Source organism: Mercurialis annua, linkage group LG1-X (assembly GCF_937616625.2).
Source record: "Mercurialis annua linkage group LG1-X, ddMerAnnu1.2, whole genome shotgun sequence".
Taxonomy (NCBI): Eukaryota; Viridiplantae; Streptophyta; class Magnoliopsida; order Malpighiales; family Euphorbiaceae; genus Mercurialis; species Mercurialis annua.
Window position 1 is genome coordinate 59521010 of NC_065570.1, and position 24494 is coordinate 59545503.

General features: G+C 35.5%; 1 protein-coding gene across 1 annotated transcript; it reads left to right on the top strand.

Annotated features, from left to right (window-relative positions):
• Nucleotides 1-64: 64 nt before the first annotated feature.
• Nucleotides 65-9275, top strand: LOC130015182 (uncharacterized). The gene is made up of 5 exons (XM_056104877.1): nt 65-121; nt 189-249; nt 7168-7176; nt 8412-8707; nt 8787-9275. Exons 1-5 carry the CDS (start codon nt 65-67, stop codon nt 9261-9263), a joined length of 900 nt encoding a protein of 299 aa, XP_055960852.1. The 3' UTR covers nt 9264-9275.
• The last annotated feature ends 15219 nt before the right edge of the window (nt 9276-24494 follow it).

Below are 24494 nucleotides of genomic sequence, written 5' to 3' on the forward strand. Positions count from 1 at the left end.
AGAGATAAGTTTAAAAATAAGGAAAACCGTGAAATTAATGGGCATGACTGTATAGGAGTCAGTAATGTCAAATATCGCATCATCTTTATCAGTTTTCAATGGAGGCAGTGATGGGTTAGGGGTTATGGGTGAGCTTTGAAGTTTGAAACTGACCACATTATCTCTGAGACTGAGCTTTTCTTTTGCAGGTGCTTCTGCAAGAAGATAACGAGTGGCTAGGGTTAGATATGCGGTTGTGTGTGGAAATGGGTTAGGTTATAGGTTTCTTGATTTGGAAAAAGTGTAAAGAAGGTGGCTAGGGTTTTTATCAGAATTCACAGATGCTTTGCTTTATCCAATAAGTTGTTCAAATCTTTCATTTTTTTTCCTTCAATCTTTCTATCTCATCTTTTTTGTACTTTCTTTTGTCTCTTTCTCTTCTTCACATCCTTTTCTTCCTTTTCATGGGGGCGGCTTTTGTGTCTCAAACACACAATTATGATGTTGATGAACCGAGTCGAGCCTAGTTTGATTGCGAATTTAAATTTAATTGAGCTTAAATTTTTTAGTTCTATTTCAAACTAGAATGATATTCGTATTGCTCGAGTTGAACTTTAAATTTGACTCAAATTTAATAGAAAGTATAATATTTGAAATATATACCTTTTTATTCAATATAAAATATAAAATTTTATAAATTAAAGTGATGTATCTTAAATTTAGAGTATACAAATTATTATTTCTATGTATAATATTTGAATTTTATTTGAAATTTGAATAGTTCAACGTTCCAATTTTTGAATTAATTAAAAATATTTGAATTAATGTTAAGTAAATCACAAATAGTCCAATTTTTTTTACACACCGAGACACAACTATACAGTTACTTATATATAGCTTATTTTATTTTTATACTATGTAATAAATTTAATAAAGTTTGAAATTGTCATAGTTATGACTTATTTTTATTTAAATTTATTATTTTCATTATTAATTTTGGTATTTTTGACGTGTTATCGTTTTGATGGTGCATTAGTGCATAAATGTCGTAGCTTCATGCCATGATGATAAGCAAGTTGTTTTGGTAAAGTACAAATTATCGTGACACTATAATATATATATATATATGGTATGTGACAAGTTGCTTGCATTTGCACAACCGCAAGTTGCCTCATTTTTTCACACCCAAACTTCTATTTTTTCTTTTGTTTGTTTTTCCTTATGGATAAGTGTTTCGGAATTGGATTTATGATGTGTCTTTTTCATCATAATTCTCTACTCTAATTAATATATACACCTTATTCAATAATGAATATCATGTGTCACTATTTAAAATGAGTAATTGACTACGTATATGTTTTATTTAGATTCGTCCATGCATCATTAATGATATTTAATACTATAAATTATCATTTATATATTTTGGATATAGTATTACTTCGAGCTATACGTAAAATAAATTAACACATTTATTATCTTATTGAGGTGGAAACGTATTTTTCATTTTCAAAATAGAAATAGAATGCATTACTAATTAGATTAAGTTATCTAATGGGCGCAAGTGAATTTGCTTTTCTAATTTAAGTGAAATCGCAAATTCAAATCATATTGTATTTGCAACCGTTTAAAATTAGAGGGTAGAGTTTTATCTTCTACAAAACATCTATCCAACTCAAATTAAAATTAATCAAAATATAAAATGTTTAAAGTTGCAGTTTTATAGTTAGAATCCGATTTAAATGTTCCATATATTTTATATAAAACTATAAAATTAAGTTGACAAATCAATGGCCAGCAGATGAAACATTGATATTTTAAATGATATCTTTTTTTTTTATCTTGGATAAATACTCTTAAAGTTTTGTTTTTTCAATTCCGGAGGGCATAAAAGGGTTTTATATTGGCTTTTTCATAAATAATTAATATTGTCAAACTGTTTACAAATATACATACAGTTTCTACTTTTCCATCTTTAAAATGCAGTTAGCAGATGAAATAATATATTTATATATCTCTCCTCTCACACAAATTCTCATAATTACAATTTATTTTTCTATTATCATTAATTTTTTGCATCTCTTTCAGATAATATTTCTCTCTCCTATTTCTCTCAGATCTCACAATACCTTATTCACCATAATCAGCCGTGTTCACTTTCGGTCCAATAGATCAGAGTCTTCATCTTCAATTTATAGGCGCACAACATTTAAATCTTCATTTGAAATAAAACAATTAAGTTCATTCAAATTTAGATTTGATTTCTTTTGTTGATATACATCTTCTAATTACTTTGGGTTTGATTTATGGCTCTCCCACCTCCACCGCTGACCTTCGCGCTTTTTGTACCATCATATCAGTTTCGACGCAAAGCATCTCTACCTCCGTTGTTTCGCATTCGTCTCGCTATTGACATGATTTTTTTGTTTATTGTTAGCGTCGAAGCTATTATATATCTTCGTTCTGTCGTCGTTTTCTATATATAATTCTTATTTTTGTTCTTTTTTTATTTTACTTTCTGTATAGAAAGTAAATTTTTTATTTTAATAGAATAGGATAACAAAGAGAAGAAAGTTTTATGGAATGTAAAGATTTAAAATAGTAAATAAATAAATGTTGTAAAAAACAGTATTTTATATAAAAAAAGTCATTTTATTTTCATTGTTATACCCGGTCTTAAACATTGGCCACATAAACTTATGAGGTAATAGACACTAAGAGTATTTATATTGTTGATATATTTCATTTTGATTACTGAACTTTGATTTTATTTTTTAGTTACTAATCTTTAATTTCTTTTCAATTTAATTATCAAACTCTTCAATTTTGTTACCAAATTTTAATTTTTTTCAATTTAATTACAAAAATCAGTTGTCACATCATCTTTTTTGGCCTAAAAATTTAGTTGAAATAATTTTAAAGTTTAGTTACCAAAACAAAAAAAAATCATTAAACAAAATTAAATACAACGATAATTTAAATACCTCCAGATTCATAAAGATTAATAGAATTTCTTTAACAATTAGTGTTGTAGTTTCATTTTAAAATCAATTTATGGGTATGTGATAAACTGATCAATTACTATCATTTACTTTTGTAAGTCTATGAAACTTGAACAACGGATTATCTAACATTTCAACTTGACAAAAAAATTAAAAACGTTATGCTCGAACAAATAAAATTATTTTCACATAAATGTTGGTATTTTCGTATTTTGTTCAACCTTCTCACAAAAAAAAATTGAGATAATTAATTTAATCTAATTAATTATTTCAATTAATATTCTGCTTTATCTTAATTGATCCTAATTAAAACCCTAATTGACCATACTTATAACCCTAGTTTAGATTCTCATTAAAATTTTAATAAACACGAATTAACCTAAACATAAAACTAAGTAAACCAAAACCTAAAACTAATTAAACCTAAACTTAATCCGTCAATAGTTGTTGTTGCGATTGCCACACCTCTATCCCCTGTCGGGCAGCTGCCGCCACATCTCCATCCTCTCATTTTTTACATTCATATCTATCAATTTACAGTCAAAAAACAAAACAAATCGGTAGGCGTTGCAACGACAAGTTCGTTTGAAGACGAACCATTAGCGATTCGAACCCATCAAGCATTGTTGCCCATCTCCATTTATAGCAACATCAACGAACAAAAAAAGTGATTCGATAAACGACAATAACGTCGAATCGCTGTTTACCTGAGAATGAAGAAGATTAAAATGTTAAAAGTGGAAAAAGTCTCTAAATTTTCACGCAAAAGGATTGATTTGATTTTTTAAAATTATTTGCCAATAAGAAAAAATAAAATAATCAGTAAGGATCATATTAATTTTTTTATCATTTTTTAGTATAAAATGTGTTTCACGCTGAAAGGTGCGACTAAGTAGGAATCTTTTAATCTGATTCTGCCAATTTTTAAATTGTTTTAATCCTATTCGCTCGAAAATAATTTTTTAATTCTTTATATCAAGATGAGGGGGGTTGAACTGATCCCTTATTAATTGAAACTTCACCTAAGAATTTGATAGCGGAATGTCAACTTGATAGATCAATTTCAGTTGGTGGCTTTGGGGAAAACCACGCTATTAGCTTAAATAATGTAGATGCATCCACAGTTTATAAATTCAACCGAATCAAATCTATCACCAAATTACTGTTTTTGTTTTAGAGAAATTACGTCATTCGTAGACTAGTCTATCATATTATAACACGTCATTAAAATAATGACACTATCGTAATATTATTTATTACTTATTTACACTTTTGAATTGTAATATTACGATAGTGTCATTATTTTAATAACGTGTCATAATATGATAGGTTTAGTTTACGGATAACGTGGTGAACCGAGTCTACCTAACAATTTCTCTTTGTTTTAAGGTAGTAATAATATCATTCCTTTTCCATTAATTTCAATTGATATAAAAAATATGCTTTATTTTGCATACTGTTGCGCCACCAATTCTGACCATTTCTTGCTCTAACTTCACCCTTGCCTGATTTTGTGAGTGTCTGCCTAGAATAATCGTAGCAATGCATGAAGAATGATTGTTTCTGGAACCAATATTAATTTTATTTCTGATGGTGCAAAAAACAATTAACCTTTTTGACTTATTGTTAATTTTTCAAAAAAAGAAATTGTAAAATTATTTTATCTTGATAATTTCTTTGCAAATTTTTCCTTCAATTTAATTGTGTCGTCATTTTTTATCTGAAACAATACCCATTGTTCTTTTTGATAATTTCGAGTTTCAAACTTTTTCTCTACTTCAACTACTAAAAGACAGAAGTTAAATACTTTAATTCTGAAAAATTAATTTGCTAACTAATGAGTTAGAATAGATTCAAATGAAAATTGAGATAAATTAATTAGAAAAACAATGGATACATTCGGAAAGAATTACCAAATTGAAATGAATTTAAAATTTTAATTTTTTTTGAAAATGTTGAACTTTTTTAACTGCTAAACCTTAATTCTATTTACATTCTTATTTAGTTTGATGATTCATTTTCTCCATTATGCAATTGCCAAATGCTCTCTGTTTTTTTTACTATTCACTTAAATAAATTGCTGATACCGATAAAATATTCTTTAATATATTAAACTAAAAATGTTAAATCTCAATTGATTAAGTCAGTAGTCAATTACTATCTAATTGTATATAGAATAATTTAACAAAAATAAATTTAAAATCATCAGTTTTTCAATAAGTCAACTATTTATAAATAAATATATTTATCAATAAATAATTTAGAAATCGGAAAAAATACTTATACCTAAATAAATTTAATGATATATGAGGTCGTTGTTGACATTTGAATTTGGTTGCAACTTGCAAGTTTGTCTTTCTATTTTGCACTACATCTAGAAAGTCTATAGCATAAGCAATTCACATTGTACTTTAGCTCATGAGTCGCAATCTGGGGGCTAGCCCTATGTTTAAGACACCAAATGTTGAAATTGTTTGCTTATTAACAATGAATATTGAGTATTAGTACAGTTCTTTGACTTCCACCAACTAGTACTTTTATAAGTAAGTGTTTAAATAAACACGCATTTCATATAGAATGCATGTCCTTACGCAAAATGCCCGTTTCATACCAGATTTTTAGGAATGTTTTTGTCACTAACCTGTTTCTCTCAGTAATGTACTGTTTTCGATATCTAATAAAGTTTTTGATTTTCAAAACAAATATAGAATTATTTTTAAAAAAAAAATAAAGAATTTTTAAGTGAGATTAAATATAAGATAATGAACCAAACAAAAGATATGGTAAATCTGAGTTATATTGGAAAGGTTTAAGGTCAAAACAATTGGTCAACAGGTGGATTTGGTAAGGGGAGTACTTACCGAAAATAGCATGTTTAGTAATGGCTAATGCAGGAGGACAAGTATAGAGGGTTAATAATTATCCATGGCCCCTGACCTTTAGGGTTACGGGCGCTAAATCCCATATATTTTAAAACGGACGTTAAACCCTCTGATATTTGTGTTGGCGTTCATCATGGCTCTTATCAACGAAAATATCCCTGGCGCCGTATTTTTTTTGGCGGCTGTCTTTAAAAAAAAAATTGACGGCGCCACATGTCAGTTGACACGTCATCAAATGACAAAAAAATTTAAAATACCCAAAACACCCCTAAATATAATATCTGATTAAATCAAAATACCCCTAAAATCCAACCCAAAAAAACCCAACCTAACTCAATCTAATTCAAACCATTTGGTCAACCCTCCACCACCGATCCGACCTCTCAGTAATTGATGGAGTCTGCCTTCTGAACCGGTGAGTGAACCTGCAAAACAGGGTAGAAGCTAACCGGACGGTGGTTGTCCGATTAACTCTCCGATGCTAAAGTCAGTCTAGAGCTTTGAGCAGCGTTTTGAGTATATGAATGTAATTGTGATTCTAGGCATACCTCGTGCTCCTTTTATAGTAGTCGAATATACCTAGTAGAGTTGTATTAGGCAGGTGAATCCTACTTTGTAGGGATTCGGCCGTATCGCAGAGATTCTCCTGATTTGTCGGGATCTACCTTAATCTGATAAGAATCCTATTTAGGAACGTCTTCCTGAATAGTCTTATCTTCCTAAAGTAGAGCTTATCCTTCCATATGTAGCGTTTGTGTCCAAATAGGACAAGGTTTCCATATTTAGTCGTTTACCCGAATCCCGGACTCGGAGCGCTCTCGGCGGATCACGCGGGATTCGGTCTTTATTAGCGTGTTACCGAATCTTAGAGATTCGGCATCTCCTTCATATCTTTCGGTCTTCAGGGGGGAGTCCAGTGTCGCCTGAGAGTGGATCTCCTGCAACTCGGCTCCATTATACTTACAGTAGGATTCGGTATCCATCATTAGCCCCCCCGCAAGTGAGCTGAAGTAGTTTGGCATTTATGCCTTAGTGGATTTTAGCTCTTTTGGAGCTGAGTTCTTTTATACGGGCGAGTCGTTTCATATGTTTGTGGGTGACGTTTCTTCTTTAGTAAGATTCTGTGTTGCCACGTGTCGGTATTTAATGATTCAACGGTTAATGATTCAAAAGCGTTTTGTATTTAATCTCTTTGCATTTCTTCTTTTCCCTCTTACTAACTTTTCGAATTTACTCTCATTTCTTGTAGCTATTTCCTTTTCGTTCTTCGTTTGATTATTTGATTCTTCGTGACTTGCTTTCTTCAGATTTTTCAGGTATGTTTTCTTTCGTCGTTTGGGTGTTAATATGGCTTTCTTCTTTGTGTATATTCTCCATGACTTATATTCTGGAAATTCCTTCTGTACTTGGTGTTCTTCGATGTGTTCTTCAACGTGTTCTTCAATATATTTTTTGTTTGATCCTTATTCTGTGTTTATGTTTGTGATTTCCTGTTCTAGGATGCCTCTTAGTCGAGTGGAAGATGCATGCGCTGCTATGGCTTTTACCCGATCAAAGTTTCGTAGGGATGAAGTCTTAGATATCTATTTTAAGTATAGCTTTCCTTTTGATTATAGGGTGATATTACCCGGTGCCGATATGGCTGCGTCCGATTCTCCAGGGTCTTCTTGTAGGGCGGTTCTCTTCGAAGAGCAATTTGCTGCTGGTCTTAGGTTTCCTTTAGATTCATTTTTAGTAGAAGTGTGTAGGGATTTAAAGGTTGCTCTGGGGCAACTTTACCCTGGTACGATTAAAGTAGTGCTCGCCTTTTCGGAGGCATGTAGACTCCGGGGTTGTGCCCCTTCTCTCAAAGTGTTGTATCATTTTGTAGATTTTAGGAAGTGTGATGGTTGCTTCGTTTTCGCCCTTGGCAGAGAAGGGCGGTCTCGTATTTATCTTCCTTGCCTAACCAGTCGCTGGCGAAGGCGTTTCTTTATTGTTTACCATAAATTTGCTTTTCTTCATTTTTCGGACGGTTTTTCTTCTCATCAAGTTCGGAGCTGTCCGTCTCCTTTAAGTTTATCCGAGTCAAAACTTGCTTTTGACATATCTTCCTGTAGTATTGTATCGCGTCCCATTCTAGATGTCTTGGTCAATAGTCATCTTCGGAGTCGATGGTTTCCTTTGGAGGATCCTCCTCGAGGCTTGGCGGATCTTTGCTACTCTTTTGTTCAAGGTATATTAATTTGCTCAAGTTCTTTTTAATGTTTCTTTTGTAGGATGTCTTCTTCTTCTGACGATTTCCTTTCCGGATTTCAAGTAGATTTGGACGTTCCGATGGGTGGTCCTGACGTTCCTATCGCCAACATTATTCCTGGCGACATTGTCGTGGATGGGGCTCCTGTTGATATCCCCCTAGTTCCGGCCGAGATAGCGTTGCCTGAGGTTATTGTTGTAGATGATGATGATGATGATGACTCGGCTGATCCAGTAGGTGACGAGGCGGTTCCGTCGCCACTTCCCCCTCTAGCATCATTTACCGTCTCGGGGGGAGTTGGGGGTGTGGCTTCAGAGGGGCCGGTTGTTGCTAATTCGGGAGAGATTTCTCTAGGTCGAGACCCGGATTCTCCGTCTAGGAAAAGACGTCGAGTTGGCGATGGTTCTCCATCGGGGGGGAATTTTCCTGGAAACTCTTCTTCTGCTCCAGATTTGGTTCAGTGGGTCGAAGGTCAGGATCCTGCTAGTTTGCTGAATCCTAGAGTGCTAGCGGAATATATTCGAACTCTGGCGATTCCTGATGATGTCACGTGGTTCTGTGGTAGGCCGGGTCAGGAGCTTTCCGATCTGGCTTGTTTTCATGGTTTCTCTGTAAGTGCTTTCTTTCTTGAGTATAATATGTTTTTTGTATTCAGTTGTTTTCTTATTTGTTTATTTCTGGTGTGTGTAGGCTCTTCAATCTGTTCTGGTATTGAACGACCGCCGACAGTGTGCCGAGGAGGAGGTCGAGCGTCTGTCTTCTCTTTTGGCGACTTCCGAGTCTGAAAGGGCGAAATTGAAGGCCTCTTTGGAAGAGCATGATTCCCTTCTGGCGCAGCTCAAGGCGCAGGATGCGATTAATGATCGCCAAGTGAAAGTGATCGAGAAAAAGACCGATGACTTGACTCAAGAGATTGAGGAGCTCATTCGAATTAATTCCCTTGTTGGTGGGGAGAGGGACAGTCTAAGATCGGAGGTTGAAGGTCTTCACATCCGTCTGCTAGATACGAAGGCTTTTTACTCTGCTTTGATAAGCGAGTATCGCCTTGCGATTGGGAAGAAGCTTCTAGAGCAGAATCCTAGTATTGATCTTTCTGGGGTTAACGGGTTGGATCCCCAGGCCATCGCCCGTGATCTCCTCGTCAAGATGTCTAAAGACCGCGTCTAGTAGTTTTTCTTTTGATTGTATTTGCTGATGTATTAATTTTGCTTTTGTAATTCACAATTTATGAATATATTTTCTTCGTGTTTCTTCGAAATGTGCTTTCGCCTTATTTTTATGTACTTGTCTTACCTCGAGGGTTATTCTAAACCCTGTTCTTGGCGTTTCTTTTTATAGAGTTAATCTAAACTCTTTTTATTTTTGTTTTTGTTTCGAGTTAATCTAAACTCTTTTTTGGCGATTTGCCTTTTCTGAGTTAATTTAAACTCATTTTTAGCCTTTTGTGGCGATTTGCCTGGTTCGGCGATTTTGCTTTGAGTTAATTTAAACTCATTTTCTTGGCTCTTAGCCTTTCGTGGCGATTTGCCTGGTTCGGCTATTTTGCCTTGAGTTAATTTAAACTCATTTTCTTGGCTTTTAGCTTTTCTTGAATTTGATCTTTAATTTATTTTTTCTTCTTTCGTCTTTGATTTAATCATTCGTGGCTGTTCTTGATTTTTATTTCTTTATTGGTTCGTCTGGCTAATCAGATGGTAGCGAAATTGAATTTTTATTGATAAAAAGATGGCATACAAAATATTAAAGATAGATTTGACGCCATCTGGTAAGACGGAAAGTCGTTACCGATGATGGGTCGTTTTTCATTCCTATTCTTCCTTCTTTTCGGTCTTGTTTTCTTGGAGATCCACCACTGACTCGTCATAGCACTTCTTGGCTATTCCTTGGTCTCCTCTCAGCGTCACTACTCCCTTTTCGGTTGGTACTTTCATTGCCAACGCTCTTATGCTGGTTACTGCTGCCGAATCATGGAGGAAAGGCCTTCCTAGGATGGCATTGTATGTCAGTTCCATGTCCACTATGTTAAATAGTGACATGATTTTCTTATTTATTCCTCTTTCTGGGCCGATTATTACTTCCAAGGTGACTGCTCCCAGTGGAGTGATGGAGGGGCCACCGAGTCCTGATAGCGGGATTGGGACTCGGCGTAGCCTTGATGCTGTTCCTCCCAGCATTTTGTATGCTGCGTTTGTCATCAGGTTTACCGCGCTTCCTTCGTCGATTAAGATTCGCTCCATGTTCCAATTTTCAATGATAGTAGTTACTACCAAAGCATCGTTGTGGGGTGCTTTGACGTGTTCATAGTCTTCTACATCGAAGATTACTGGCGGCATGTGAGTTTCTCGTATGTTCATTACTTCCTTCCTCTGCTTCCTCCTGATCGTGGAGCTGCTATGCCCTCCACCGTTAATCATGTGTATGGTTCCCAGAATTTTGGATGGGCGCTCGTCTTCCTTTTCTTTCGGCTTGTCTTCTCTGTTTCTTTTTTCTCCCTTGTCATTGCTCTTCTCTTTTCGGGCCACAAATTTCCTCAGCTCGCCTGTGTCGATCATTCTTTCGATCTCGACCTTCAAGTCTCTGCAGCTATCCATTTCATGTCCGTAATCGTCGTGGAATTTGCAGTACTTTCTGGTGTCTCTTATCTCCGCTTTCATTTTTGGTGGCCATACCACGTTTTTGACGTTTTCCTTGATCCACATGAGGACATTAGTTCGGCTGGTGTTTAGCGGAGTGAAGTTATTCTCGTCATCTCTGGGATCATATCTCGATTCATATCTTGTCCGGGGGGCGAATCGTCTGCTTTCTTCGGGTCTTCCTCTCCTATCATCAGGTTTGGACTTGGTTTTTTCTCTGGATCTCTCTTTTGATTCTTTTCCTTTTGCTTCCTTTCCGCGAATCGCCCTTCGTCCTTCGTCTAACTCGAAGTATTTCTGGGCTATGCCCATTAAGTTCGAGAAAGTTGTGGGTTTATTGACTAGCAGCTTGTCTACCAGCTTTCCGAATCGCGTTCCTTCTCGCAATGCCTCTGTCGCCATGTCGACGTTCAGGTTGTCTATCTTCATAGCTTGCTTGTTGAACCGTTCGATGTAGCTCCGCAGGGTTTCTCCTTCTTCTTGGATGCAGGCTCTCAGGATACTGGTAGTGGTTTTTGCTGGGATGTTTGTGAGATATCTGTTAAGGAACTCTGTTGAAAGCGAAGCGAAGCTTTTGATCGAGCCCGGTTTTAATTTGTTATACCATCTCTGGGCTGTGCCCGTGAGTGTGGTAGGGAAAACCCTGCAGAGGATGGCGTCCGATACGCTGAGTAGCCCCATGGTTGCTGTGAACCTAGAGGTATGGTCTCGGGGGTCTCCTTCCCCATTGAAAATCGGCAGGATCGGCAGCTTCATGCTGTGTGGGATGGTTTCCTCCATGATTTCGGGCGAGAGGGGTGATCCTTTCAACCTGAGGTCGTCTATGTCCAATTCTTCAGATTTTAGTTTTTTGAGCGCTTTGGCGATCTTCTCTTCTAAATCTTCTTCCACCACATATGTGGCTTTGCTTTTTTGGGGTGTCTCTGACGATTTGCCCTCTCCTTCTTGGTGTTTTTTCTTAGTTTGCTCTTTCCCTGCATCTCTTTCTTGTCGCTTACTCCTTGGCGGGGCGTCTTCTTTTTCCTTCTCCCTTCGTTCGTCTCTTTTTGAATTCAGGCCGCTCCGGGCGTCCTCCTGGTTGTGCTCATTTCTGGGTGTCTCCGGTGATTCCTCATTAGATTTGTCTCTGTTCGGACTTTCCTCGTCGCTGGTTCTATTTTCTCGCTGGTTTCTTGCTTCGTTTCTTTCTCCGTTCCCTCTGGTTCGGGGTTCCTTGCTTTTATTGTTTTCTGCCCTTGTCTCTCGTCGGCCTGGGTTTGCATTTTCTGTTCTTTCTCTTCTTCTGGGAGCTGTAGGGCTGAAGTTTTCCCTTAGGATTTTCATAGTTTCTTCGTGCCTGTCGTTTGTTCTTTTGGCTTCGCTAGCCAATCTGTCAAGATTTGCCTGTACGGATTCTAGTATCTTTTTCAGCATTTCGTTGTGTGGATCTTGCGCTGCTGCATTTGGTGTTTGTTCTTCAGTGCTTAAATTGAAAGCAATTGGGTTGCTTCCCCTTATTGGATTAGTTTGGTACTGGGGTGTTGAGAAAGAGGGCCCTCCGGTGTTGCTTTTTTCCCCGGAGTTGTGAAGCCCGTCTTCCGTCACGTTGATTATCTCCGGAGTGTTTTTTGGGTCCATTGGCTGTTTGTCTTTCAGGTTTACTCTTTCAGAAGTCATCTTCTTCAATGAGATTTGTTTTTGAGTTCAGAAAAGCTCCTTCTTTTGAAGTTTAGTTAAGCTTTTCCCACAGACGGCGCCAATTGATGGAGTCTGCCTTCTTAACCGGTGAGTGAACCTGCAAAACAGGGTAGAAGCTAACCGGACGGTGGTTGTCCGATTAACTCTCCGATGCTAAAGTCAGTCTAGAGCTTTGAGCAGCGTTTTGAGTATATGAATGTAATTGTGATTCTAGGCATACCTCGTGCTCCTTTTATAGTAGTCGAATATACCTAGTAGAGTTGTATTAGGCAGGTGAATCCTACTTTGTAGGGATTCGGCCGTATCGCAGAGATTCTCCTGATTTGTCGGGATCTACCTTAATCTGATAAGAATCCTATTTAGGAACGTCTTCCTGAATAGTCTTATCTTCCTAAAGTAGAGCTTATCCTTCCATATGTAGCGTTTGTGTCCAAATAGGACAAAGTTTCCATATTTAGTCGTTTACCCGAATCCCGGACTCGGAGCGCTCTCGGCGGATCACGCGGGATTCGGTCTTTATTAGCGTGTTACCGAATCTTAGAGATTCGGCATCTCCTTCATATCTTTCGGTCTTCAGGGGGGAGTCCGGTGTCGCCTGAGAGTGGATCTCCTGCAACTCGGCTCCATTATACTTACAGTAGGATTCGGTATCCATCAGTAATGTACTGTTTTCGATATCTAATAAAGTTTTTGATTTTCAAAACAAATATAGAATTATTTTTTTAAAAAAAATAAAGAATTTTTAAGTGAGATTAAATATAAGATAATGAACCAAACAAAAGATATGGTAAATCTGAGTTATATTGGAAAGGTTTAAGGTCAAAACAATTGGTCAACAGGTGGATTTGGTAAGGGGAGTACTTACCGAAAATAGCATGTTTAGTAATGGCTAATGCAGGAGTACAAGTATAGAGGGTTAATAATTACCCATGGCCCCTGACCTTTAGGGTTACGGGCGCTAAATCCCATATATTTTAAAACGGACGTTAAACCCCCTGATATTTGTGTTGGCGTTCATCATGGCCCTTATCAACGAAAATATCCCTGGCGCCGTATTTTTTTTGGCGGCTGTCTTTAAAAAAAAAATTGACGGCGCCACATGTCAGTTGACACGTCATCAAATGACAAAAAAATTTAAAATACCCAAAACACCCCAAAATATAATATCTGATTAAATCAAAATACCCCTAAAATCCAACCCAAAAAAACCCAACCTAACTCAATCTAATTCAAACCATTTGGTCAACCCTCCACCACCGATCCGACCACCGCCACCACCACCACCGCCGGAAAATTTTCCAGTCATCTCCGATTCGAAGATGACCGGAAAATTTTCTGGTCATCGAAAACGTCGGATCTATTCCTCAGTGAGGAACAAATCTCCATTTTTGATGACTGGAAAATCTTCCGGCGGTGGTCGAGTGGGGGTACTGGTCGGGTTAGTTGTTGGGTTAATTTATTGGATTAGATTAGATTGAGTTGATTTATTTTTTTGTCTTTTTCTAAATTAAATTAAGGGTATTTTGGGTGTTTGAAATTTTTAAGGTATTCTGTTGATGTGGCAGATGATGTGACAATGTCATTTTTTTTTAAGAATGTCAGTTGACCAGAAAAGACGGCGTTAGGGATATTTTGATCATATTTAGAGTTTAGGGGGTTTAATGAGCACCGACACAAAGATCAGAAGATTTAGCACCCGTTTTTAAACATCAGGGATTTAACGCCCGTAGCTCTAAAAGTTAGAGGCCATAGGTTACTATTAGCCACTAAAGAGTGTGGAGAGTTTAACTTATGATTCATGTTTATGCCAACTGCTATCTATATCATTTCATAGTTAATGCTCTATTTAACCAAATAATTAAAAAAAATCCTCATTAAGCCCATTTCTCATTTAGTGCATAATTCCTCGTACAACTTGAAAAAGAATTAACGGCTTGTAATTCGCAAAAACGATGTTCTCCTTTCCCCAAAACCCTAACCCTAACCCTAGCCAAAATCCTTCATCTCTTCCAAACCATGTTAGCAAACCTCTAAACCTAACCCATCCTCAAGCATCAGAACCCTCTCCGATGGTCTTATACTTTGAGAATTTTCCCCAATTTTGGAAATTCTCAGACCTGCAGAAAGCTTTCGCAAAATATGGAATTTATGGGAACGTTACTATTGCACGTAGGAGAAATAAGGCAAATTGCAGATTCGGATTTATGCGTTTTGAAGACATGGCACATGGGAAATTTGCCTTGAAGCAGCTGAATACAGTTTGGATTGGTTCGTACAAGATTAGGGCATATCAAGCTCGTTTCCCTTTTATCAATCAGGCTTCTGTCAAACCTGTTTCAGCTCCAGTTGCTACACATGCAGACATTCACGTTGCAAAACCCAGACCAACCCATTCTCCGAATAATTCAACCCAATCTTCTTTGCGTGATGCCCGCTCTTATGCCCAGGTTGTGAATCTTGAACCATTGTTGGTTTCAGCTGATATGTTGTCTCAGAATTGTTATGATAATTCGGTTGTGGTAGCTGTCAAAAACATTCAGACTATTCTTCATGCTTGCAGTTACTTAAACAAACGAGGTTTAGTCTTCAATTCCTCTTCTTTCCTTGGAGGAAAATTTTTCTTGATTAATTTCAATTCTCCTGTGGAGAAAACGAACTTTTTAAACATGGATTGCTCGGATTTTTTTGATTTGAAAAGCCCCTGGACTGTGGATTGTGTGGCAAAGGAACGGTTTGTATGGGTAAAAATCATGGGTGTTCCAATGATCTCGTGGTCAGAATCATTTTTTAGTAGTGTTGGGAATCGCTTAGGTGACTTTGTCACGGTTCATCCATTTGTGAAATCGATGGAGAGAATGGATGCAGCTTTTGTTCTAATTTCAGCTGGGTTTGATAGGATAGACTGTTCTTTTCCTATTCACATTGGAGAGAAAGTTTTCCCAATATATGTTATTGAAACAGACTCGCCGGTTCTTATGTCAGATTACCAAGATCTTAGTTCAGAATGCTCAGATTCAGAAGATAGCTCCTCTTCTTCCTCAGCTCCCATTTCTCCTTCAGCTACCGTGTCAATCCCGCCTCTCATTGATTTTGAGCAGAATATTTTGGTGGCTTCGGACCCTATGGTTTCTGACGAGATTATTCCAGAGACGATCCAACCTTTAACTACTCAGGTAACTCAACATGTCACTGTTGAATCCGTTGATATTCAACAAGATTATCCAGCGTTGAACCATCCAGGTATCACTTTGCGCAAGAAAGCTCAGACAACCCAGGTTACGCAGCGAGAGAATTCTTCTTCCTTGAATGATGATTGCATCATAAATCGCAATAAAATCTTATCACAGCAGCATCAGGTTAAGATTGTTCAGGACGACCGCGCAGATGAATTGAAGAAGACTTGGAATATTGGTGTTAATATGGGGCTGTTTTCAGAGAAGAAAAAATCAAAAATTACTTCGTTTCTTTTTGATAGATTCTTCAGGGACTTACCGATGACCTCTTGAGGGGTTTGATTTTCCAGGTCTTGCAATTTTTTTATGTTTAGTACATTTAACTGCATATCGTGGAATTGTCGTGGTGGTTTGGCTTTTTCGAGGAAGCAACGTATTATTCGTTCCTTGGTAAATAAGAATTCTTTATCTCTTATTTGTCTTATAGAAACGAAAAAAGAATTGTTTGATGACTTTATGGTTCGTAGACTTTGGCCTAACATGGATTTTGAGTACTGTTTTGCTCCTTCTGTCGGAGCTTCTGGGGGAATAATCTGTATTTGGAATAAAAGCGTTCTTGGCTCAGTTTCTACTTCTATGGGGGATAGATGGATTGTCTTAGATTTTTGCTGGAAGTCTTTGCCTGTTAGAATTATCTGTATTTATGCAAGTAATTGCTATCGAGAGCGAGCTCTTTTTTGGCCTATTCTTTTGGAAACAATTGTGGCGGACAAAATGTGTATTCTTATAGGTGATTTTAATGAGGTTCTGTCTCCTGCAGAGAGATTAAATTGCAACATGATCTCCTCGTCTATGCAACTTTTTGCAGATTTTATTCATGGTTCGAATTTATTGGAATCGCCGTTGCAAGATCGTTTATTTACTTGGCAAAATTCTACTTCTAGATCAAGAATTGACAGATGCTTTATTTCAGCTGAGGTTTTGGTAGAATGGCCGAATTGTTCCTTAACAGCGCTTCCTAGGAATTACTCAGATCACACTCCGCTTCTGTTTCGTTCGGCGGTCAATACTGATTGGGGTCCGAAACCTTTCAGATCAATCAATGCTTGGTGGGATAACAAAGATTTTGAATCTTTTGTTGCTAATTCTTGGGAGCATATCAGAGCTACGGTGCAGGGGGATTTGGTTTGTAGGCTTCGTGAGCTTCGTTCTTTGATAAAGGACTGGAATCACAACGTCTTTGGTAACTTGAACAGCAAATTGGAGGGAATTCATAGCTCAATCCATTTTCTAGAATCAGCTGCTGATGTTTCTACGTTGTCTGATGTGGATAGGGACTGTCTGTCTTCATTACATTCTGAAAGTTATCGGGTTTCTAAGCAATTAGAATCGCTTTGGCATCAAAAATCTAGGGTGAAATGGAATCTTTCTGGTGATAGAAATACCAAATTTTTTCACTCAATGGCTTCGGTTCATTCTAGGAGTAATTTGCTCTCTGAGATTGTCGTGGATAATACTACCTTTGTCGAGCCACGAGAAATTAAGGACCAAGTTTTTACGTTCTACAAGAAGCTTTATAAAAGGAATGCTGGTGTTCCTTTTTCTCTTGATAGTTTAGTAGTTAATGCCTTATCTGACAGCCAATCTGCCGCTCTTTCTGCTCCTTTTTCAGAAGAGGAAATTCATCGGACTTTATTAGGTTGTGATGACAACAAAGCTCCTGGTCCGGATGGCTTCAATTTCTTTTTTTACAAGAAAACTTGGAATATTCTCAAACCAGACATTCTTGAGATTTTTCGTTCTCTGCACACCTCAGGAGTTTTTCCAACAGGCATCAACACTGCTTTTCTTGTCCTTATTCCGAAAGTTAAAGGAGCCACTAGTATTTCAGATTTCAGACCCATCAGCTTGATCAATGGTATTTTCAAATTGATCTCAAAGGTTTTAGCTAATCGGCTTTCTCCTTTGCTTCCTCATCTTATTTCAGAGAATCAATTTGGTTTTATCAGAGGTAGAAGCATACATGATTGTCATATGATAGCTTCAGAAATCATTCATATTGCGTCAAGGAGTAAGGAGAAGCTTTTTGTGCTAAAGCTTGATTTTCGAAAAGCTTTTGATTGCATTTCTTGGGATTTTATTTTGAAGATGCTGTCGAGAATGAATTTTGATTCTTCTTGGATTCAATGGATCACGGCTTTTTTTGAATCTTCTCAGCTTTTAATTCTGGTTAATGGAAGTCCTACCAAGAATTTTTCGATGGGGAAAGGCGTCAAACAAGGAGATCCTTTATCTCCTATGCTATTTGTTTTAGCAGTAGAAGGCCTTAAGGCTATGATCAGTGAGGCAATTGGGCTTAATTTGATTGATGGGGTCAGAATTGACGGGCATGTTGATCCGATTTCTATCCTGCAATTTGCAGATGATACTTTGATTTTTGTTCCTCAAGATTTTGATATGCTTAGGAATTTGCTGCGTGTTCTCCGTTGTTTCGAGATTGTTTCGGGTCTCTCCATTAATTATCAGAAAAGTTCTATCCTCGGTATTAATGTGGACGACGATTCGCTTTCTGCTGCTTCAACCATCCTTGGCTGCTCGATAGATAGGTTTCCCATTACTTATTTGGGCATCCCTCTTTCTACTAAACCAGTTAAAGCGACGCTTTGGAAGCCTGTTGTCTCTAGATTTACGGATCAACTAGCTCTCTGGAAAGGTAATTTGCTTTCGCCTGCAGGCAGAGTGATTTTGATCAAGTCAGTTCTGCATAGCTTTCCGGTGTATTTTATGGGTTCTTTGGTTATGCCGCAATCAATTATTTCTTCCTTGGACAGATGTATGAAGCATTTTCTTTGGTGTGGTAATCCTATGGGCAAAGGAATTTGTAAGATTTCCTGAGATAAAGTTTGCCTCCCTTACAATCAAGGAGGTTTAAATTTGATTCCTTTTCGTATTAAGAATCAGAGTCTTCTTTGTAAATGGCTTTGGAAGCTTCGAGTGGGAGATCATTCTATGTGGTATTTCGTGGTGATTAAGAGTTTGGCGATCCGTTCTTGGTATGATTTGGAGGATTACAATATTAAACATCTTTCCCACCTTTGGAAAGGAATTCATCGGCTTTGTGTCTCAAATAATTTTATTTGGTCTATATTTAATGAAGGAATTTCTGTCAGAATTGGTAATGGTAGGAATATTAATTTTTGGTTAGATTCCTGGTCGGGCTCCTCGTCATTTGCGGATAGATTTCCTGCTCTTTTTGCCCTCTCCAGAACGAAGTTTATTTCTGCTCATGATCAGCTCAATTCGGTCCTTGGCAGTGTCGGGCAGCAACGTCCAGCTCTGTACTTCAACTGGAATCGAAGGTTGCGATTGGGTGAAGAAGAGCAGTTTCAAAGTCTTCTAAGTGAAGTCCACATGGTCACTGTTCATGGAAATAAAGGAGATGAATTTTGTTGGAAAGGCAAGAGCAATATGTTTAAAACACGAGACATTTCAATCTCTTTGCAGCAGGTTAGTTATTCTATTAATATTGGTGAAGTTTCTTACATGCTCCCATTTGTTTGGAAGTGGAGATTACCTCCTCGGATTCAATTTTTTTCGTGGCTTCTCATTCAAGACCGAATATTCTCCAACGCTTCTTTGGTGGGGAGATGTATTATTCCAGCTGATCTCATTGGTTGTTTGGTGTGCAACTTAGATGAATCGAGTATTCACATAATTTGCCATTGCCGCTTTGCTTGGAAGTTTTGGTGTTTATTTTTGTCTAAGTGTGATATTTCATGGGTCTCTCCTCCTACGGTACCTCTTTTTTTCAGCTTATGGTCTTCCTATTCTCATTCTTCTTACAAGGATATTTGGTGCTTAATTTGGTTCTTCGGAATATGGGAATTGTGGAAAGCTCGGAATAATAGGGTCTTTAATGATTTGGATAGTTCGCTTGAGTCTTTAGCTTTCATGTGTATTAATAAGGCGGTGCAGTTTTATTCGTCTTTTCATCCTCATTTCCCATATAACGGGAATGATGTTTTTAGATGTTTGGATGTTTTTGGTGTTCCTCTTTGATTGATCCTTTTTTGGATTGTTTGCCTTCCACTCCTTGTGGTAGTGCTTAATAAATCATCATTTATCTAAAAAAAACTTGAAAAAGAATTCTATCGAGTTGGGGCAACTCGCAGAAGTCTTTTGCGTGATACCCATGTGGCTCTAGGGGTGAGCAAAGTTTTGAAAAGACCGACCAAATTGACCCAACCGGTAAATTTCGGTCGGTTTGATTCGGTGATAAATTTTCATTCGGTCGGTTCGGTTAAAAAAATATATATTTTCGGTTATCGGTTAACGGTTCGGTTAAAAATTTAAAATTTACACTTTAACCGAACCAACCAAATACTTAAAATTTTGAATGCTTATTATGAAAAGTAGGCTAATATTTTTTTTGAATTTAATTCTTACTATGGTATATTGTTTGGATTTGCGAGAAAATACTTAATTTCTTTCTAATTTTCATAAAATTCAATTATTTGAATTTGTGAAAAAATTAATTGATCTTTATATATAATTGAAAAAGCCCATAAAAGCCCATAAATAGCCCATTTAACCGAACCGATCGAAAAAAATTCGGTCGAAACAGATTCGGTTAATGTTCTTTGTTCGGTCGGTTCGGTCAAAAATATTACAACATTCGGTTTGGTCGGTTTGGCCATTTTCGGATCGGTTTTGACCGAACCGACCGAATGCTCACCCTTATGTGGCTCCATTGGAGGACAAGCGGAGGTGGATCCGGCGATGGTGGATCCGACGAAAGCGGAGTTGGATGTATTGCAATTTAATAATTAATTATATACTTATTTAATTAATGTTTTATTTAAAATTTATTTGAAACTTTTTTAAATTTAAGGATTTATATAAATTTGTTCAAGTAGAAAAAAGTATGAAATGATCCTTAAATTTAGTTGTTTTGTGTATTGTCATTCTCATAGTAATAAAATCATCTAATTTTTCTAATTTAGTGTTACTGAAAATCAAAAATTCAAAATAGAGTAAAATTGATAAAGTTACAATGTTATAATGGAATTGAAAACAAGAATAAAGTCGGTAGCTTTTCAGCCCTTTAGCGTTAATAAAAACAGACAGAGAGGCAGAGGCAGCATTGTCAATGGGTCATGCGGCCGAAAGAAGAGAAATAGGTTGAGAAAGATATAAAGATATTTATATTGCTGCCTGCCTGCTCCTGCTTTCTTGGACATCTCCGATATAATAGGGATTCTGTATTATATGGTGCACTCTATAAGCTTTTTTTTTTTACTTTGATTCTTTGGAAGTGAAAGTAAAGAAAATGAAGCATACGGAATGAAAATTTCCATTCTTCTTATTGGAATTTTCACCTAATAAAACCGACAATCTCCATTAATTAATCTCATGAGTATGGAAATGAAAACAATTTATTCTCCATTTATATAGTTGTCAAATTTAAAACGGACCGGCCATTTCTAAGGTTTTTTCCCAAATAATTGCCCTATAAAAAAACTATTTTCCAAATATTGCTTGGGACATGAATCCGCAACTATGAGTTGCGGATTCATGCCCTTAATTAAAATTAAGGAGAGATAAACTGATTTCATGGGAATCAGTGATTTCCAATAGGGAATCCAACAAAGGTGTCCGCAATTCATATTTGCGGACACCTTTGTACAAAATGGTGGTCCGGGTGTGCTGAAAATGCACATCTACACCCTCTCATTTTTTTAATTTTTTTGTTAAATTAGAAATTTTAAAAGAAAATCTTCCATCTCTATTTTATTTAACCTCTAAAGTGTTTTCGGTTTAAATTTGAAATTGTATTATTCAGAAATATCGGAGTAAGGTGGCGTTTGATAAAACTGAATATTATTGAATATTATTAAAATTATTATATTTACACATGAAACCTTTAAAAATTAACTATTTTAAAAATAAATTACTCAATATAAATAATTTTTAAAATATAAATAAATAATTAGGCCTAAAAACAAAAGTAAAGATAGAAAATAAAATATTCATAATCAAAAATATAGTAATTTGTAATTTTAAGTGTTGATTAAGTATAATACGCTCATTGAGATATATAAAAGAATAAAAAAAATTAATATATGTGAGATAAAATATATTTATTCATGAGTAACAATTAAAAATAATAAGAATATAAAGTTTATTGAATGATAAAACTAATATTTAATAACTTAATGTTTTCAGTAAAAAAGATAAAGTCAAATTTTTTGACTTATTATTTTAAGTGCTTTTTGACTTAACCGAATAAGTTAAGTTAAACTTTTTTGAGTTATCAAACCAACTTAAAACAATTAAGTACTTAATACATTAATTTAAATAATAAATTGGGTTAATACATTATTTTATTTAACCTCTAAAGTGTTTTCGGTTTAAATTTGAAATTTTATTATTCGGAGACAAAAGCATTACTTTAAATTAAAACACTTTAAAGAATTTATCGTAACTGTGAATACTAAGTTTACTCAAATATAGAAAAATATTAAAATTTTTAGTATATTATTTTAGTATTTACAAATTTTTAGTATATTATTTTAGTATTTAAAAATATGACATGAGGATTCGAATGCGGCGACCGGCCCGATATCGTGATTAGTTTTATATTTGTAAACAATTTGTTGTTTTTGAATTATTACAAATATTTAAAATTTATATTTAATCTTTAATATTTTTATTAATTTTCAATTATAATTTCAATAATATTCAATAATATTCAGTTTTATCAAACGTCACCTTACTCCGATATTTCTGAATAATAAAATTCCAAATTTAAACCGAAAACACTTTAGAGGTTAAATAAAATAGAGATGAAAGTTTTTTTTTTAAAATCCATAATTTAACAGAAAAAAATAAAAAAAATGAGAGGGTTTGGGTGTGCATTTCAGCACACCCGGACCACCATTTTGTACAAAGGTGTTGTCCGCAAATATGAATTGCTGACACTTTTGTTGGATTCCCTATTGGGAATTAGTGATTCCCATGAAATCAGTTTATCTCCCCTTAATTATGCATGAATCTGCAACTCATAGTTGCGGATTCATGCCCCAAGCACCATTTGGGAAACAGTTTTTTATAGGGCAATTGTTTGGGAAAAAATCCGCCATTTCTATCATAATAATCGAAAACCAGCCAATTTCTGGTTCATGTTTGCCAAACTCAAATCTAGTCTGTTAACTCGTTGAACTAAAAATATTAACCGTTAAATTCAGACTGATTCGATTATTATTACTCAACTAAAAAGATAAATAGAAATTGCATACCTCCAAGACTTGAACGTGGATAATATTTATAGTTGAAGACAACACCTCCACTACTAGACTGGTGACATTCTTTACTCTTTAATTCAATTAGCATTAATCATAAATTTAGTAAAATATGTAAATAAAATCATGCCCTAAGTTTGAATTTTGATATAATATTATTTCAGTTTTATTATATAATACATGTTAAATTTCGGTTGTTCCGAATTTCCGAATGAACTTCAAACACTTCATTTTTTTTTATCATTTGAACACCACTAGATTTAACAACATTGCTAAATATTTAAAAAAACCACATCAATTAAATGAAAATAAAAATTTCTATATATATGATCATATGAAAATTTGTATAGAAATGAGGTTGAAAATGAATTCATCTTCAACAGTAAAATAAAAATAAAGATTCTCATAGAAACATGGATGGAGATGGAGATGACTTTCCCGCTCCATCCCACCCCTATTGCCATTATTAAGACACATGAATATTAAATACACTTTTCTACTATTCAGTTTTTATATAATTTTATAAGACCAGATTAGTCGGTTGGATCGAATTAACCGAAAACTGATTAGCTGTAAGGTCCCATTAGAGACATAAATCTATGAAATAATCCGGTTTAACTGGTAAAATCTGGTTGATCCACATCATCGAACAAATCCGGTTTAATATACATTGCAGGCTTGTAGCTGCTACTACATTATTAGTTGTCGGTAATAATCATAAGCTTCAATTCCTTACCATGGTCATAGTCATGAGTATTTGGTATGACGACGTTGCATTTCTGTTATATGATTATGATTATCTACAATTCGAGTTTTTACGTTAATTTATATAGCTTGATGATTTTTTATTTGGGAGTCGATCAAAACAAGTGAAACAACCACAATTTAAATTTTACTTGTATTTCCATTCGTAAGATTTGTTTGTAAGTTTATTTTTTTATAAATAGAACGTTTATTCCTGACGATCCTTTATGGATCTAAAGATTTTTTTGTTGTAATTTTTAAATTTGTAAATTATATATCAGTTAGCTAGATTTAGTTTTATATCTAAATTTTTAACGTTTTCTAGCTGATACATTAAATTGTCAAATGGCCTCATCTGTTGTAATTTTCTAGTCTGGTTTTTACAGTTAGACTCGAAACTCTCGTAGTGGATTTCTACTTTTAGATGAAACCATTTTCCGATAATTTTTTTTATCTATTTTGTCTTGTAGTAATTATTAATCTATTAACAATTTCAATTTCACTAAATAACCCAAAAACTGTAAACGGTGGACAACAATTTATTAGATCATGAGTACAATTTTTCACCAATGAGCTATAACTCAAAGGCGATAAATGGTGGACAATAATTTATTAGATCGTGAGTCCAACTCCTTTTACAAGCGCCTTTTTTTTAATTATTAAAAAAATCTCAAATTCAATAAATTATAGTTGCGTTTACAACTACTCCTAGTTAAGTTGTTTTACAATTGCTCCATTTTGGAGGGAGGGAAGGAGGGAGGGAGAGCGAGCAAATTCTTTTAGAATAAATACTAATTGTGGAAAGCCATTTACATAAGAACTTTTAAGTTCACGCACATGAGTGGCAAAAACCTCCTTCATTTTTCTTTT

Coding starts and splice junctions, on each gene's coding strand:
- LOC130015182 (XM_056104877.1), top strand. CDS start 65: ATGTCAAATATCGCATCATCTTTATCAGTTTTCAATGGAGGCAGTGAT. Junction 122..188: donor GAGGCAGTGATGGGTTAGGG/GTTATGGGTGAG, acceptor TTTCTTTTGCAG/GTGCTTCTGCAAGAAGATAA. Junction 8,708..8,786: donor CTTGTTTTCATGGTTTCTCT/GTAAGTGCTTTC, acceptor TGGTGTGTGTAG/GCTCTTCAATCTGTTCTGGT.